This window comes from Artemia franciscana, chromosome 17, assembly GCF_032884065.1.
Source record: "Artemia franciscana chromosome 17, ASM3288406v1, whole genome shotgun sequence".
NCBI lineage: Eukaryota > Metazoa > Arthropoda > Branchiopoda > Anostraca > Artemiidae > Artemia > Artemia franciscana.
The window spans coordinates 38,866,988-38,883,535 of NC_088879.1; the positions used below are offsets into that span (position 1 = coordinate 38,866,988).

The following is a 16,548-nucleotide window of genomic DNA, read 5'->3' on the forward strand; positions in this document are numbered from 1 at the left end:
AGTTTTTAAAAATTTCTCTTCTGCTTGGTTTCAAATCTATTACGCTTTCAGGGAAAAATCAGAGTTCTTCAGTGTTGCCAGATTGAACTTTGAAAATCATTAAGTAAAATTAATTAGTTAAATCTGACAACGTTTTCGTCCTAAAAGTTCAAGCACTAAATGATATATTGATGCCCAAAGACAGCTAAGCCATCAAGGGAAAGTTTTACCTTCTTAAGCTGTTTAAACCATAACTTTTAAGCTTCTTGCTTGCCGATTTTTGGTCCATGTTTCTTTCTTTAAGAGGATTCGATACATCAAACATCATTTTGTGAGCCTCGGCTGACTGTCTCAAAGGCAAAGGGCTCATTAGCGAATTCTCCCAAGGGGCTACTTATCGTTGAAACCTATTGAGAATTTGTGATTTTATCATGAGATTTGATTAAAAAGACAATGAAATTCTATCAGCAAAGTTTTTAGTCGAAGCGGGTTGCACCAAAGATAATTTGAAGAGCTGTCAAATTGATCAAATGATTTTCTTTTGAAGTCATTTTAGGCATTTTCCTAGCAGATGTGCTACAACAATTTTAGGTACAACCCTTTCATGAAATTTAACAAGAAAATTCCGCTCCGTTTGATCGAAAAAAAAAGTTAAACAGTTCAAAATAGGGATGAAACCTTTTTAAAGACAGTGAATAGATATAAAATTATTTAGCTGGATATTTCAAACACCTATACAGTGTTCATCATCAGCAGTTTTAGTTTTACTGCTGATGATGAACACTGTATATGTGTTCGAAATATCCAGTTAAATAATTTTATATCTTTTCACTGTCAATAAAAAGGTTTCATCCCTATTTTGAACTGTTTTACTTTCGTCATGGAAAGGCAGTGTGGTCTTCGAAGTTATCTAAGGTTTTTCTAAGATTTCAGGGAAAGTAAGTGTCGGCTTTTAGTTTTTCTGCCGTTTCTTTGAATCCCTTATCCAAGCTCTACAAGTTGCGGTAAGACCGCACAATCAATTCAAAATAGTTTGGCCACACAAACTAGAACAAACTTCATAATGGAGAGATTGGCTGATTCCTCATGGAATCAAATCCCCTTAATTGGTTCGGGCTACTATCAAAAACTGGATATGAAGGTACTTTTCATCAAAAATTGATTTGTTGATTTGTCCTAATTTTTTAAGGGTTACATATGTTTACAAAGTCTTCGCTCAACCAATTCAACAGTTAGACTTTATTCTTGCTTCCTTGATACTTTAAAATCCGTTTCACAAGGAGCCTTGAAAGTCGACACCAAAAGCACCTTAAACAGTTGAAATCTTGAAAACTTATTTAAAATTATAAGCTAAAATCATAAAATTGATTAAACATAAAAATACTATTATTTACTGCATAAACTATCTTACAAATCGCAACTCTTTTTATTAGGCTCCAAAGCAAAGTATTCATAAACAAGATTTATAATTTTTATAAGCATTATTGACATCCATAAGCAGAAAGATATTAACAACTTTCAATGGGTTGTCGCTATGGTTGTTCGTGCTTTAAACCGGAGTAACAAAAGCCTAAATTTTTATTTGTGGCAACTTCTATGGTGGGGCGCTTCGCCCCCCCCCAAGCCCCCCCCTGCGAGTGTAAGTCGTTACGCGCCATATTAGTTACGCGCCATTGTAGTTGTGTCCCTGTGTCCCACCTGTGATATATATATATATATATATATATATATATATATATATATATATATATATATATATATATATATACTAGCTGTTGGGGTGGCGCTTCGCGCCACCCCAACACCTAGTTGGTGGGGGCGCTTCGCGCCCCCCCCAAGCCCCCCCGCGCGCGTAAGTCGTTACGCGCCATAATAGTTACGCGCCATTGTAGTTGTGTCCCTATGTCCCACCTGTGAATATAGATATATATATATATATATGGTTTTAACTACGTAAAACTTGCGAATATACAACATTCTTTGCTGTCCCATTGTCTTTGCATATAAATAGATTGTCAGGTTATCCCCCTGTTTCCCCCGGTGTCCCCGTTGTAGTTGTGTCCCTGTGTCCCGGTCGTCATTTATATTCCCTGTGTCCCGGGTCCCGGTCATCATTTGTATCCCGGTGTCCCGGTCTGTATATACATTCGTTTTTTAGTTTTGTTTTTCTCCTTTATTTTTTTCCTTTTTTTTTCTTTTTTAGCTTATTTAGATTTTTAGATTTTTTAGTTTTTTTATTAGTTTTTAGTTTTTATTTCTTTTTAGTTTTTTTGTCCCGGTCGTCATTTATATCCCCCTGTTTCCCCCGGTGTCCCCGTTGTAGTTGTGTCCCTGTGTCCCGGTCGTTATTTATATTCCCTGTGTCCCGGTCGTCATTTGTATCCCGGTGTACCGGTCTGTATATACATTCGTTTTTTAGTTTTGTTTTTCTCCTTTATTTTTTTCCTTTTTTTTTCTTTTTTAGTTTATTTAGATTTTTAGATTTTTTAGTTTTTTTATTAGTTTTTAGTTTTTTTTTCTTTTTAGTTTTTTTGTAGTTTTTACCTTCTTTTTAGTTTTGTTAATTTTTTTTTTACTTGTGTCCTGGTCGTCATTTATACTCCCTGTGTCCCGGTGCTTTGTTGATTGCTAATCGAACATTCCTTTTGTCCTGGTCGCTTTCTCTTTGAGTGTCGTCATTTATTTTTTTCTTTTTTAGTTCTTTTAGTTTTTACCTTTTTTAGTTTTTTTTTAGTTTTTAGTTTTTTTAGTTTTTTACCTTTTTTTAGTTTTTTTAGTTTTTTAGCTTTTTTATTTTTTTTATTAGTTTTTAGTTTTTTTGTAGTTTTTGCCTTTTTTTTTAGTTTTTTGTCCTGGTCGCTTTCTCTTTGAGTGTCGTCATTTATTAGTTTTTTCCTTTTTTTTTTTAGTTTTTTATTGGTTTTTACCTTTATTTTAGCTTATTTTTCAGTTTTTTCCTTTTTTTTAGTTTTTTTTTATTTTTTATTTTTTTTAGTTTTTTACCTTTTTTTAGTTTTTTTAGTTTTTTTAGTTTTTTAGCTTTTTTACTTTTTTTATTAGTTTTTAGTTTTTTTTTGTAGTTTTTGCCTTTTTTTAGTTTTTTCAGTTTTTTTTTTAGTTTTTTATTGGTTTTTACCTTTATAGTTTTTTTAGTTTTTTAGCTTTTTTATTTTTTTTATTAGTTTTTAGTTTTTTTTGTAGTTTTTGCCTTTTTTTAGTTTTTTCAGTTTTGACGTCACCTAATCCAGTTTTTTCAGGTGACGTCACCTGACACATCCATCCACACATCCATCCACACATCCACAGACAGACAACTTATTTTTATATATATAGAAGATAGATATATGTTTTTATATACGTAGAACATTCGAATATACAACATTCTTCGCTGTCTCATTGTCTCTGCATATAAATAGATTGTCAGGTTTACTGACTCTTGAACATGCAACATATAATTGTCCATGGGAAAAACAATCCGTATTCAGATCTATACCTCATTATTCTAATGATGTGTCCCTGTATCCCAATCGTCCCGGTCGTCATTTGTGTCCCTGTGTCCCAGTTTGTAATTTCTCTTTGAGTGTCCCGGTCGTCATTTATATTCCCTGTGTCCCGGTGTCCCGGTCGTCATTTGTGTCCCGGTCTGTGATTTCTATTCGAACAATCCCTGTGTCCCGGTCGTCATTTATATTCCCTGTGTCGCGGTCGTGATTTGTGTCCGGGTGTCCCAGTCTGTAATTTCTATTTGAGGTTCCCGGTCGTCATTTATATTCCCTGTGTCCCGGTCGTCATTTGTGTCCCGGTATGTAATTTCATCAGTTGACAAACATGACGTCAGACGACAAACAACTTCATGACGCATACAGCTCAATCCTTATAATGACGTCAGTCGACACACAAACATGACGTCACTCGACACACACACAGACAACTTATTTTTATATATATAGATTTCGTATTTTTTCCTATTTTACGCTTCCTTTTAAAACAATTAGTTTTTTCCTTAAAAAAATGCTATAAAATTGTTGCTATTCTTGCTAAAGCTGTTTTATGGTCTATTTCTGCTTTTTTTTTTCATAATTATTTCTTTTTGAATGTATATGCCTATTTATTATGCAGCCACATTAATTTAGCTAGGATCATGTATACGTAAGCTACTTCCATACAAACTCAATCACCAATAAAATAATTTATTGAGCAAGGAAAATGAAAACAAAGGTTCAGGATTTCCGAATATATGCTGTAATGAATATGATTTTATTATAAAATATACGATTGGATGGATAGACGTATCCATTCATTTACATACTTTGTAATGTAAATGTTTTGTATTTTGTTTACTAAGCACCAAAAGTACAGACCAGTAGTGAATCCCTCTATCCAATAGATTTTCCACCAAAGTATAGAAAATGTGGGAGGAAGAAATTCTGGGAGTATGGGGATGGGTTCTAAGCAATTATATATCCACTCAGCAGGTATAATCCTTGAATCTGGTACATACATAGGTTTTTTGGGGGGAGGGGGGAATAACACGAAAACCAATTTTATACGAGAATATGAAAAAAGGCCTTGAAATTCAGAGAAAATTTGGATTTCTGGGGGTGGACCCTCAGATCGACTCCCGTGCGTAGATTTCTACTTTGAACTATAGATTACCTTAATGTGGATCGATTTTACATTCCTACATATCAACGGATATTGGGTAGTTCATGAGCTAATTTGTCTTGGTTACATTTTGGAGAAAATTGGGTTTAACCCAAAATTTAACATTTTGATTAAACTGGTATCATTAACATGGCAATTTTTTTCTTTTTCTTTTTTTGTTGTTGATTAGTTTTTCTTTGCCAGGATGTCTACTAAAAGAAAAAGTAAATTAACATACGAAAGTAACCACTTTAATTTTCGAACTTTATTTACCATTAACTTAAGAAAACTTTGTTATTTTTTTTTGGTATCCTCCCTTTACCACAATAATAAGATAATTGTTGCACTCAACACCACTTTTGTATTCTTTTTTTTTAATAAGTAAAACCGCAATTTGATATATTTAAACTGCATTTCGTAAGAAAGTTTTTTTTTAATCATGTGGATTTGTGGATTTGTTGAGTCAGAATACTCTCAGGGAACAGTTTTCCTACAAACATATGTAAAAATGAAAAACTGATTTTCTTTTCAATACAATTTATGTTCAATATATTATTTTCTTGTACTTTTTCCTTTCTATGTTCTAATGTTTTTGTATGCTATTGCTTTTGAACTCATTCAAGAGTCAATACGGAGCCCTATAAGCAATATGCTGTCTCTTGGGGAGTTTAGTATTTGAAGTGCTATAATTGTCTATTTATAATTATATTTATTAACTAAGATCATGCATATTTGGAGCCCAGCAAAACTGAGAAGTCTTCTACATAGTATTTTGTTGTCCATTTTCTAAATTTTGATTTTACATTCTTCAGAAAAAGGGAGCATTAATTAAATCACGTCTCCATTTGAGAAATTCCGCTAAAGCCCCATTTTGCAAATTTAGTTTCGATGGAACTTTGTTTGCTGGTTCTGTATTGGAGACCACAAGGCGTGCAGGATCGGCGCGGTTGAAGATAGACAAAATATGCCAAATGGAGACACATTTTTACATATAATTGGGCTACACGGAAGTCTGTAATATTAATAAACCGATTCTCTGTATTTATATATTTACGGTGCGACCTCATCAGAGTTGTCAAGTTCATTGGAAATGTTTTGGGTAAGATATATTTCTGAAGTTGAGCTCCTGATGTTAGTAGGAACTCAGCAGCCCTGTCTGTAATTGGCTTACGAATTCCATTTTGAGAATAAAGCGTCTTCATTTTTCACTTAGTAATTCTTAGTTCATAGTTGGTATATCCTATGAATTTTCTTCTTCTTTATGTTTGTAGTTTATTTTTGGTTTATCAATATTTAGAAACAAAAAAAAAATATTTGAAAAAAAATTGTGCATGATGGTTTGTAAAGTGTTATCATTGATAATCTTTGCTGCGTTCGACCTAATCGTTTTAATTATTACGTAGTCAGTTATTTTATCGTGACTTGGATTTATATGCCTAATTGTCGGTGGAGGTCAATTGAAGTTATAGTTGTTTTGTAAATCAAGGTCAGTATTTCAATTGGAAATCTACTTCATCCTGCAAAACTTCGAAAGCTTGACCTAGTTTTTTAGTTTTAGTTTTTACGTCTCGCCCCCAATAAAAGTCCTTTAAATTCCTACGGGGATTACTCTATTGTGATTGTAGCCTACTAGTGTGATGGGTGAATTGGAATGAGAGTTGACGTACACATATACCCTTCTATAGATGATCCTTCTTGAATGAGATCGGAATTTCATCTTTATTTTTCATCGTGCAGTCAATATTTGCCCATCTACTCAATGTCCTCCTTGCCAGAGTAAAACATAAGAATTACTTGCAAGAAAATAAATCCTTTTTACTGGCTGAAGATTTCAAACGGAAACATGGATAAACCGATCAAAATTCTAAAAGGGTACTATTTGTCTTGCCTTTCTGACGTATGCGAGGCGAATAAGGTGATTGGTTAACGAGAGTACGTCACAGACGTAAACCAATGAATTTTAGCACACTTTTTGCCATGGAAATAATGAAATAAATCTCCCTTTTTCTCTTTGGATATACCTCAGAAAAAAGGACAGTTTTTAAGAACTTTGTGATTCAAGAATGTTCTTTTTTCTACCGAAAAGCCAATCAGATGGAATCTAACTGTTCATTATTTTCAATGGCTTAAAATTCCACACAACCAAACAGATGTTTCATCCATGTTGTTATAAAGGAAAATTGTTGGCTTCCCTTTTAGAAATACACTTAAGGATTAATCTGGTTGGCTTATAAGGACACGTCATAGACAAAAACCAATGAAAGGTTTGCGATTGAACTATAGAAAAGTAATCTCTTTTTTTCTCTTTAATCTAGCTCGTTGATGTAATCAATTTAAGCGGCGAAATATTTTAACTCTGTTCTTTTAATTAATTGCAGGTACTTCGGTACACGTTGAATTTATGATACGCTTCAAACCCTCTAAACCTGTACAAATCTGCCAAGTTTTAACCATTCTTCCCTCTCCCCGACGGAGATTTCTCTCAAATGCCTGAGTAGCAAACAAATTATTTTCCGTTTACGTACTTTTCATGAACAAGAAATCTCCCAGCTGGATTTGACTCTTTTCGATACATTTTTCCTTTCTATAAAATAGGGAAATATCGAAATTAACTGGAGATGCACCTAATCCCTGACACAGGAGTTTTTTCATTTCTATTGGAATGGAGGCCATTTCGTGCCCCGTTGATTATCGATTTGAAAGTTAAATTGATGACACTTGAAAGGTGGAAAGTCACCAAGACTTCTTTTTTTTTTGTATGTTAGCTGTATATAAAAGCTATCAAATCAATTTAGGATGATTTTAAATGTACTATTAAAAATAATTTGTATGATTATATCAAGACATACTTTCAAAATAAATGTTTTGACTGTGGGATACTAAAAGTGTACTTCCGAGATTTGGCATAATTTTTTTTAATTAAAATCACAGAAAAATAAATTACTGTTACTTTTTCAATGTGTTTTCGTAGAGAGGCCGGGAACTACGGACTAATCAAAGTAATTAATTATAACTAGGCTTGGTTTTATCTAAATAGTAAGAAAACATGCTATAGTTGCTAATTTTTGAGGTCCACAGTAGGGAGCTAAAATGATATGCTATCCGAAATGTCCGATACACTATCCGAGCGGATAGTGAGGCATTGAATGGAGGAGAAAAAGTCCCAGGACAAAAGAAAAAAGGCTAGGCCCCTGAGAAAAAATTGTTACATTGAAAAGAGCATCTGGGGACGAATATACTCCAAGAAAATCAAAAAAAAGTCATTCAAGAAAAAAAAAGGAAAGCTATGACTTGCAAGTGTAATATGCAACAAATTAGCGAAGAGAAAAAACAGAGCATCTTTGATGAGTTCTAGACACTGGGAAGAAAAACAGGGAACAGGGATGTGCAAAGGCAGTTTATTTTGGCTAGTAGAAAAGTAGTACCGACCAAAAGGAAAACCGCTGGCACGGATTCTCGAAGGTTCGACTCCTTCTATTACAGCTTCCCTGTTCCCGGTGTTCAGAAACAAGATTGCCAAAAGAACTTCCTGGATCTGGCAGATGCCATTTTGGATCTGGCAGAAAAGTTTGTCTTGAATGTTTTGAAAAGCAAGTCACCTCTCTCGTCATCTATCAGGTTCACAGTAGAAGAACTAAAATGTCGGATGTACCATACAGGATGCTTTTTTATCTTGACTATGCTAAAGTTCTAGAAAAAATTAAGGGATTTAAACAAAAATTGACGATAGATCAGTACACAAGTTAAAAATTCAATGCTAACGCTTTTTAGTTTGACTTCGAACGACTATATAAGAACCAATAGCGTGTTTGCATTCTTTTTACAGGCTCAAAGTTTCACATCGCAGCATCGGGTAAGAAAGGCCGGTTTATTGGGATTTTCTTGTTGCATACATCATAGGAATAATATGATGGCCTGGAAAAAAAAATGTAAGAAAATAAACCGGATCTGACGAGCGTGGGCTCCTATAAATCTATTAGCCTCCTCTCCTGCTTTGGGATAGTCTATGAGAGCGTCTAAAAAAAAAACATTTAAGTAGTTTCTAGAATCAAACGACCTTCTGGGCGACTGTCAATTTGGATTTAGCCGGAAACGCTCAACATTAGACTGCCTAGTGGCCCTCCGTCAGGAGTAGATCGAACTTCTGGGACTGGGGTACGATATTAGGATATTGTCATTTGACATTGCTAAAGCTTTTGAGAGAGGAGGGTGACGTGGTTTGCTAAAGAAACTCCATGTAGGCGGTGTTCGTGGATGTCTGTTAAAAGTGATTCAAAGCTTTCTTTCCGATCGTTCACTGTAGGTTGTCCTCAACGGGTTTATTTTCAACGAATATTCAGTGAAAGCAGGGGTTCTCAAGGGCAACGTTATCAGACCAACGTTTACCCCACTTACATAAACAACACGGGACAACCCTTTCCCTACAGATTGATCTCTATAGAATCGAGAAGTGGTGTGATGCATGGATGACTAATTTCAATCCGTCAAAAACAAAGGAGCTTCTTATTACCCGATCAAAAGTGCCACATGAACACCCTAGCATCATTAAAAAAAAAAAAAAAAAAAAAAAAAAAAAAAAAAAAAAAAAAAAAAAAAAAAAAAAAAACTATAAAGAGGATGGACGTTTTTCGTCTACTGGGGAGTTATTTCTCCATCGATCTTTCTTTTTATAAACATCTTGATCGGGTGAGAACATCCTGGGCAAGAAAGCTAGGAGTTGCTCTTCGCTGCAAAAGCCATCTTCCATCCGGCTCGATTATCTCACTCGATCAGTCGGGGATAATGTCTATATTAGTCGGAGGTAATGTTTGTATTAGTCTGGGGTAATGTCTATATTATTCGGGGATGATGTCTATATTAGTCGGGGGGTAATGTCTATATTAAACGGGGGTAATGTCTATATTAATCGAAGGTAATATCTATATTAGTCGGGGGTAATGTCTATAATAGTCGGGGGTAATGTCTATATTAATAATTTAAAAATAATTTTATTCCTCACGCCTCTCAATACAAAATTTCTACATAACCTTTATAAAAGAAAAATGTTATGGCAGGGCGAAGAGTGGATCGACTGCGGCACAATTGCGATATTAGTCGATGGTAATGTCTTTATTAGTCGGGGGTAATGTCTACATTAGTCGGGGGCAATGTCTATATAAGTCGGGGGTAAAAAAGATTTGAGAAATTCCTCACGCCTCTCAATACAAAATTTCTACATAACCTTTATAAAAGAAAAATGTTATGGCAGGGCGAAGAGTGGATCGACTGCGGCACAATTGCGATATTAGTCGATGGTAATGTCTTTATTAGTCGGGGGTAATGTCTACATTAGTCGGGGGCAATGTCTATATAAGTCGGGGGTAAAAAAGATTTGAGAAAATTTTGATGATTTTTAATCTATCAGAAGGAGACTTGTAGGAATATATATCCGACTCAAAATAGGGTTTGGAAGGTATTTTCAAGCTCCTATTCCCAGTCTTGTCTTGCTCGTAAGTCTTGAACAGTTAGGCCAGTGGTTCCCAACCGATTTAGGGCCATGTCCCTCCCCTAGACATTCCTAAAATGCTGATGCCTCTCTCGTGATATTAAAATTTTGTTGCCCAAAATTTTACGCGTATTCACCTGAAAGAAGTTTAGAAGGCAATAAATTGTTTGTTTTTTTAGTTGTCCTCTATGTGTATTTTAGGCAAACTTAAATTGTTGTCTTTATGCAACACCTTTCATACAATGCATGACGGCACTGCACTGCTATCATGCATTTGTTCTGTTCTCTAAATGTATGTGAATATGACGTCATTTAAGTTAAGGCTCTAGAGTATTGTCATTCAAAGGATGTACGTCCTGCCCATGACCAACCAAAATATTCCCATACCCTACCGGTGGAACGTGTGCCCCACGTTGGGAATCACAGAGTAAACCGAATATCAAATTTGGCTTAAAGTCTCTCTCAAGTTTTGAAAGCTGACTTTCTAAGAGTTTCTAACGGTTCCATAAAATAGACTTTCTAATAGTTCTATAAAATAGACTCTAAATAAACGAGACAAGCAAGTTCGAATTGTTTTGGGTAATGCAGGGATGGAGATAGGAGCTAAAAAACAATTTTCTGATCCCAATTTTCTACGGTTGATCTATTACTAAAAGCTTCATTTACATAGCTTAGTACTTCCTAGTTGTGAATTATTCGTTCTCCCATACAATAATCCCAAGCTATTTTCAAATAAAATTAGTGCTTGTAACCATTTATCAAAACATGTTTATCATCAGAACTTTGTTTGAGTAATATCTATTTAGTCAATTTACATTCTTAACACAACCCGAAACGGCAAATTTACTTTGAATATATTTCAAGTTAAACTACAGCAATTCTATTTTTATTTTTCTAGACACGTACAACCTTGCTCCAGGAATTTACTTGTTCCTTGGATACAGTCAGACCGATGAAAACTTGCTTAAACCGTTTACAGGCCTGACAATCCCGAAGGATGTTGTCGCTAAAATGCAATTCCTAATGGGCACAGCAGAAGATCCTGAAGACGTAAGATTTGCATTTTGATTAGCCATTCAAAGTTTAAACTTGACATTAATTTAGAAATTCCAAAAGAGAATCGCCGTTAAGTAAAGTTTGTCTTCAAGCCTCCGATGAATACTGCCACGCAAATGTGTTTTAGAAGCTTTTCGATGCGTTTAAAATTTTTTTTTAGTTTGTTACATTTTCTTTACACATTTAATGCTAATTTAGCTCGCTGTATTTGTATTAGGAATTTAAGTTTAAAAATTAATGTATTTGTTTATAAACTGTCAAAATCATGGTCTATCGCTGACGGGGCCTGTAAATATTTTATGATTGTAATCTTATACCTGATTGGCAGTGGGTTCAATTGGCAGTGGGCCTCCTTTATGTTTTCCCCTCTTCCCTTATATTTTGACAAGAACCTTTACGAGGGAGGGGTTATTTTCATGAAAAAATTGAAAAAGCGACAAATTTGCAAACCCTTCACCCCGTCTATATCACAAAAAAAAACACTTTGCTCCACTTAATTTTTTGAGTTCACACCAGCACTGGATGGTATATTATAGCTTCCGTTTTTATAATTGTTGGAATTAAAGACATTGCCTTTTTCGCACAAATGAAGAGAGATAGATAGATAGAGAGAGAGAGAGAGAGAGAGAACGGTTAGAGAGAGAACCGTTTATTAAACAAATTTCGTAGCTCTTTGCTAATTTGCAGTTGCAAAAACATTAAAAACAAAAATGATGCAAGGTTAAACATAGACGTAAGAAAAGGCGTAAATTAATTATAATATCGGTTTGTAGTTGCACGTATAGGAATCAGTTTGGACTTATGTCTGGTTCTGATGTCTCGAGGGGCTGGGTCTAAAAGAAATGCTTTTGAGTTCTAGTTGTGTGATGACATCACACAATCTTCGTTCTAGGCACTGAATGTTTATTGTAATGGGTGCTTCTTGGTAAAGAATATCTCTAGAACCCAGGATAATCCTAATTGCCCTTTTTTGCACTGACTCTAGGTCGTACATCAGGTGAGCTGTGTGTAGTACTGAAGGGCCCCACACAGGGCAGGCGTACTCCAAGACTGGTTCTACATAACAAAGATATGCACGGAAGTGATTTTTGACATCGCAACCATTTGAAGAGAAGCATTATCTTTCCTAATTACACTGTCAACATGTGCGGCAAATGAACAGTTCCTAGAGAAAATAATATCGAGTATCTTCACTTCTGACACGACAGGAAATGGGACTTCGGGGAGGGTAAAGTTTCTTTTTAGAGGACAAAGCAGAAGAATTTTTGACTTGGCTTTTCTTTGACTTTACACTGGGAATTTAGTTGGTCAAAAATGTCACTAGCAAACTGGGCTATAGGGAAGAAGTTATTTAAATATCATCTTCTTAACCAATGTGATAACTGGTAAACTATAGGATAAATTACTCAGATTTTGACATTCATTTTGGGTAATGGGAGTTGGGGCTGTCCTTGCTGACTAAAAGATTATACATGTTCGTAGGCTGTTTCCTATATTTGCCCAAAATGATGGTCACATGGGCTCTTCTAATCGAAGTAATAGTCGTCAAATATTGGAAGAGGTTCTGTGTTCTGTCGTTGTAAAGCATAATGGGAAATTTAAATTCAAGATAATTACTCTAACGAACAATATTAAAATATACATGAATTATAGTCTATACGATAAGAAAAACGAACCGACCAGATGAATGAAATTAGTTCTTTATTTCCATTTACATTAAACAATTAAACTTTCTGATCAAAATTTTTTGAAAGGTAATCAGTACAGCATGCTTTACATACTCTACTCTGAAATTCTTTTAATAGGAGTACTAGTGAAACTTAAGCATTAAGTCCTAAAGGTAAATCAGGATTACGCCACCTCTCCTGTCCCTCATATACAGTATACCTTTTATTCGTCTTTCGTTTTAACGTTGCTCTTTAATTTCATTTCGATCACTTTTTTAACATATAATCTCAAGAAAAGTTACCGAAAAATTAGCACTGAGCAAAAGGCGGGTGTTCAACTGAACAATTTAGAATCTAAAATTACATATCGGCACTTCCTTCTTTTGATTGTGCCCAAAAAACAGGATGACATAAAAAATTATCTTAATACAAAAGCTAGCTTTGCAACGAGTAATCTGTTTTATTAAATATTTAAATTAATATATAATGCATGATAAATATATAATATGCAATAAAATAATATATGAAATACAATACCTATTTAAGTTATTGAAAATAAATATTTAAAATTATAGTTATGTGTGCCAAGGTACTAATTCGAAATTAAAAATATCTGTCTGTTCAAATTCAAATTTGCGCTGCGACTATTACTACTAATAACAACACACTTTACCACCAAGCCACATGAGGCCAACACGGCTGTGCACGTATCTCCTCGATCCCGATATTAGTTTGTTCTGGTAAACAATAAAGGTATACAGAAATTCTTTTTATTGATTATATTTTTATATTTTTATATGGTTATATTTTTGTCACATTTGGAAAAAATATGACGTGTTCCTGGCAAAAAAAAATTAAGTTCAAAGCTTTCTCCCCTTAGAACAGTTTAAGTGCCCTCACATGTGTTAGCAACTAACAAAGCTTTTCTGTCTCTATTTTAGATGTCTGGTGGGAAGTGTATGCTGACAATTTATTACAGTTTCAGCGAGAATGTAATACTTCAAGCCCGTTTGCCTGAACTTGACTTGGATCGTAAAAACTTTTCGCTGACTCTCGATAAGATTAAGAAGGAACAGGTAAGGACTTTTCTACAACATTCTGTATACACTTTGGCTCAAATGATAATTGAACAATAGCAAAATAGAGGGACTACCTGTAAAGGACGTTCGATACCAAAATACCATTTTGCTACTCTCAGCTTTGGCTGACAATCTCAAAGACGAAGTTCCTATTAGCAAATTTTAGCAGCACCACAAGGAGCTTCCGAAGAATTTTAAGTATAAATTGATAGGGGATCTTGGGTGTGCCAACATTTCGAAAAGCTAACGAGAAACTACTTTTAAAAAATGGAAAGTTATAATCTCTTACTAATTATGAAGCAAAACGCTGTTTAATCAGTCTACGTACAGCATTAATAATGAGTATCCTGTTCAGAGATTTCAGTCAAGACAGCTTGCACCAGGAAACTTCCAAAGCTGTCAAATTATTCAATGAGACTTGTTTTGAGCTGATTTTTAATATTTTCCTAGCAGGTATATTGGAATGCTTTCCTGAGGGAAAGGGTGCCATGGCACCAGGGTGTGCCATTTCCTTAACTTTAAGAAGACAATTCTGCTGGATTCATTATATTTGAATGTCTCTACCTTTGGCACAGAACCGGAGAAATTAAACGGTTTTTCTAAGATTTCCAGGAAAGCAGGGATCGGATTTTAATTTTCTGTCGTTTAGAAGGATATCTTTTGAAAGCTATACTAGTAGTGGCAAGACTTCTCAAATAATTGTGAATAATGTTGCTACACAAACTAAAAAAAGCTTGTATTGGAAGAGACAGGGTGATTCTTTAGGGTATTTCTCTTTCCTATTTGACTGCAAACACAAACATTGAAGAGATTAGAGGAGATGGGGATAACCCCCTTTTTAAATCCTAACATATTTTTTCATTATGTTAACCAAAAGTTTTCACATAAACCACTGCTGTTTCACATTTTTATCCCCAACCTCTTCTACAAAAAATTCCTCAGTTTAAACATGCATATCAGTTGCCATGGGCTGATTGCTCTTGAAAATAAGCATTTGATATTAACCTAATTTGGGTGTTAAATGGCTTTAAGTTTCAATTCTACGTTGTAGAATTCTAGGTACAATTGTAAGTTGCTATAGCAAGTGGCGAACTTCTACATAGGCACAGAGAATAGTCTTAAGACATATATTGTGCTGTCTTACGCGGAATCGCGTTCTAGGTATATACTTAAAGTATAGGATCCTCAGAACCAAAAATACTATATTCGAGTGCTTATGAATTCTTAAATGTCTAATGGATGGCTTATTCTCAAATTCCTGACCGAGTGGGTTGGTGCGCTGGATTCGGGATCCCTTGTCTGAGAGGACGCGGGTTCGAATCCCAGTGTACCCAATTCTTCAGTTTGGGACAGGGGTCAGTGGCATGACTCTGTAAGCTTAGCCAGAGTCGACCCAGCTCTAAATGGGTACCTTGAGAAATCTGGGGAAGGTAAACAGGAAGGGTGTGTGAAAGCACATGATGGCTGGCCCCCAACCCCCCATTGCACTTCCTGGCTGAAGAGCCAAGAAACGGAGATCAGCACCGCCGGTACGGACTGAAAAGTCTAATGCCGTATCCCTATCCTTTTTTTTACCTGGCTCTTTAGTTTTTGCAAGGTAATAAGGAAACAACATTGAGCCATGATTTCATGAATTACATGATGTTGTAGGAATTATTTGCTACAACGGAGAATTGTTATAAGAAATGAATAGCACTGGCTTACATAAAATTGTATTAATTTATTTAATTTAAGTTCCTTGGAAAGTGAAGTTCCTTGGAAGTTTATTTAAGTTCCTTGGAAGTTTATTAATTTAAATTCCTTGGAAGTGAAAACATGGATTCTTGTTGCTTATGAATTTTAAAGCATGTAAACAAAAACGGGTAAAAAAGAATTCTGATTGCTATATTTTACGAATGCAATAAAAACAACATCCTTCTTTTTCATGATTTTTCAAGTTCCATGAAATTAAATCAATTGTTGAAAGCGAATTTAGTCAATATTGAAGGCTGAATACTTCCTAAGATCAAACGGAGAGTTTTTTTTTTAGACTAATTTTCATCGTTTCGCACGCAATTGTTTCACTTTCTAACTAGATCAAAATTCAGAAATAAGTTCCTTAGAGTTGTAAGCATTAATTTTAGTTTGTTATAACAATGAGAGTATATTCATCTGGCCAAAGCCAAAACAATCCCGCAAATCTGGTACCTCACAAAGTAATTTATATGTTTGCATCAATTTTTATATTTCTTAGTAAATTAACTAATGTTTGATTAAATAAATTAAATAATCAATTAAATTGAATCAATTAATACCAACTAATATCATATTTTTTTACATATGTAAATAAAACGATGACTCTAAAACTTTAAACGAAACAAGATCATACTATTTATGAGAAAGTTTGTCAACCCTCAACCCCCCGTGCTTTGCACCACATTTTGACTTAGTCTTGAAAACGGTATATTCTTGAAAACTTTGTTTTTGTTTAAGCGTTTCTGTCTTTACGATAAGATAAGAGATAAGATAATATTAATTTTCAAAAGACTATCACAAGCTCTATAGAGCCGAATTCGCTTTATATGTCAGTAAAAGCTAAAAAAAAAAAAAATCCAAAACAGTACATTAAGTCAAACACTTAAAATTAAAAGGAATTAAA

General features: G+C 34.5%; 1 protein-coding gene across 1 annotated transcript in view; it reads left to right on the forward strand.

Annotated features, from left to right (window-relative positions):
• Positions 1-16,548, forward strand: part of LOC136037579 (uncharacterized) — a 178,402-nt gene that overhangs the window by 119,628 nt on the left and 42,226 nt on the right. The window contains exons 8-9 of the mRNA XM_065720300.1: positions 11,007-11,158; positions 13,773-13,907. Of these exons, the coding sequence (XP_065576372.1) occupies positions 11,007-11,158; positions 13,773-13,907 (287 nt within the window). The remainder of the gene's footprint in view (positions 1-11,006; positions 11,159-13,772; positions 13,908-16,548) is intronic.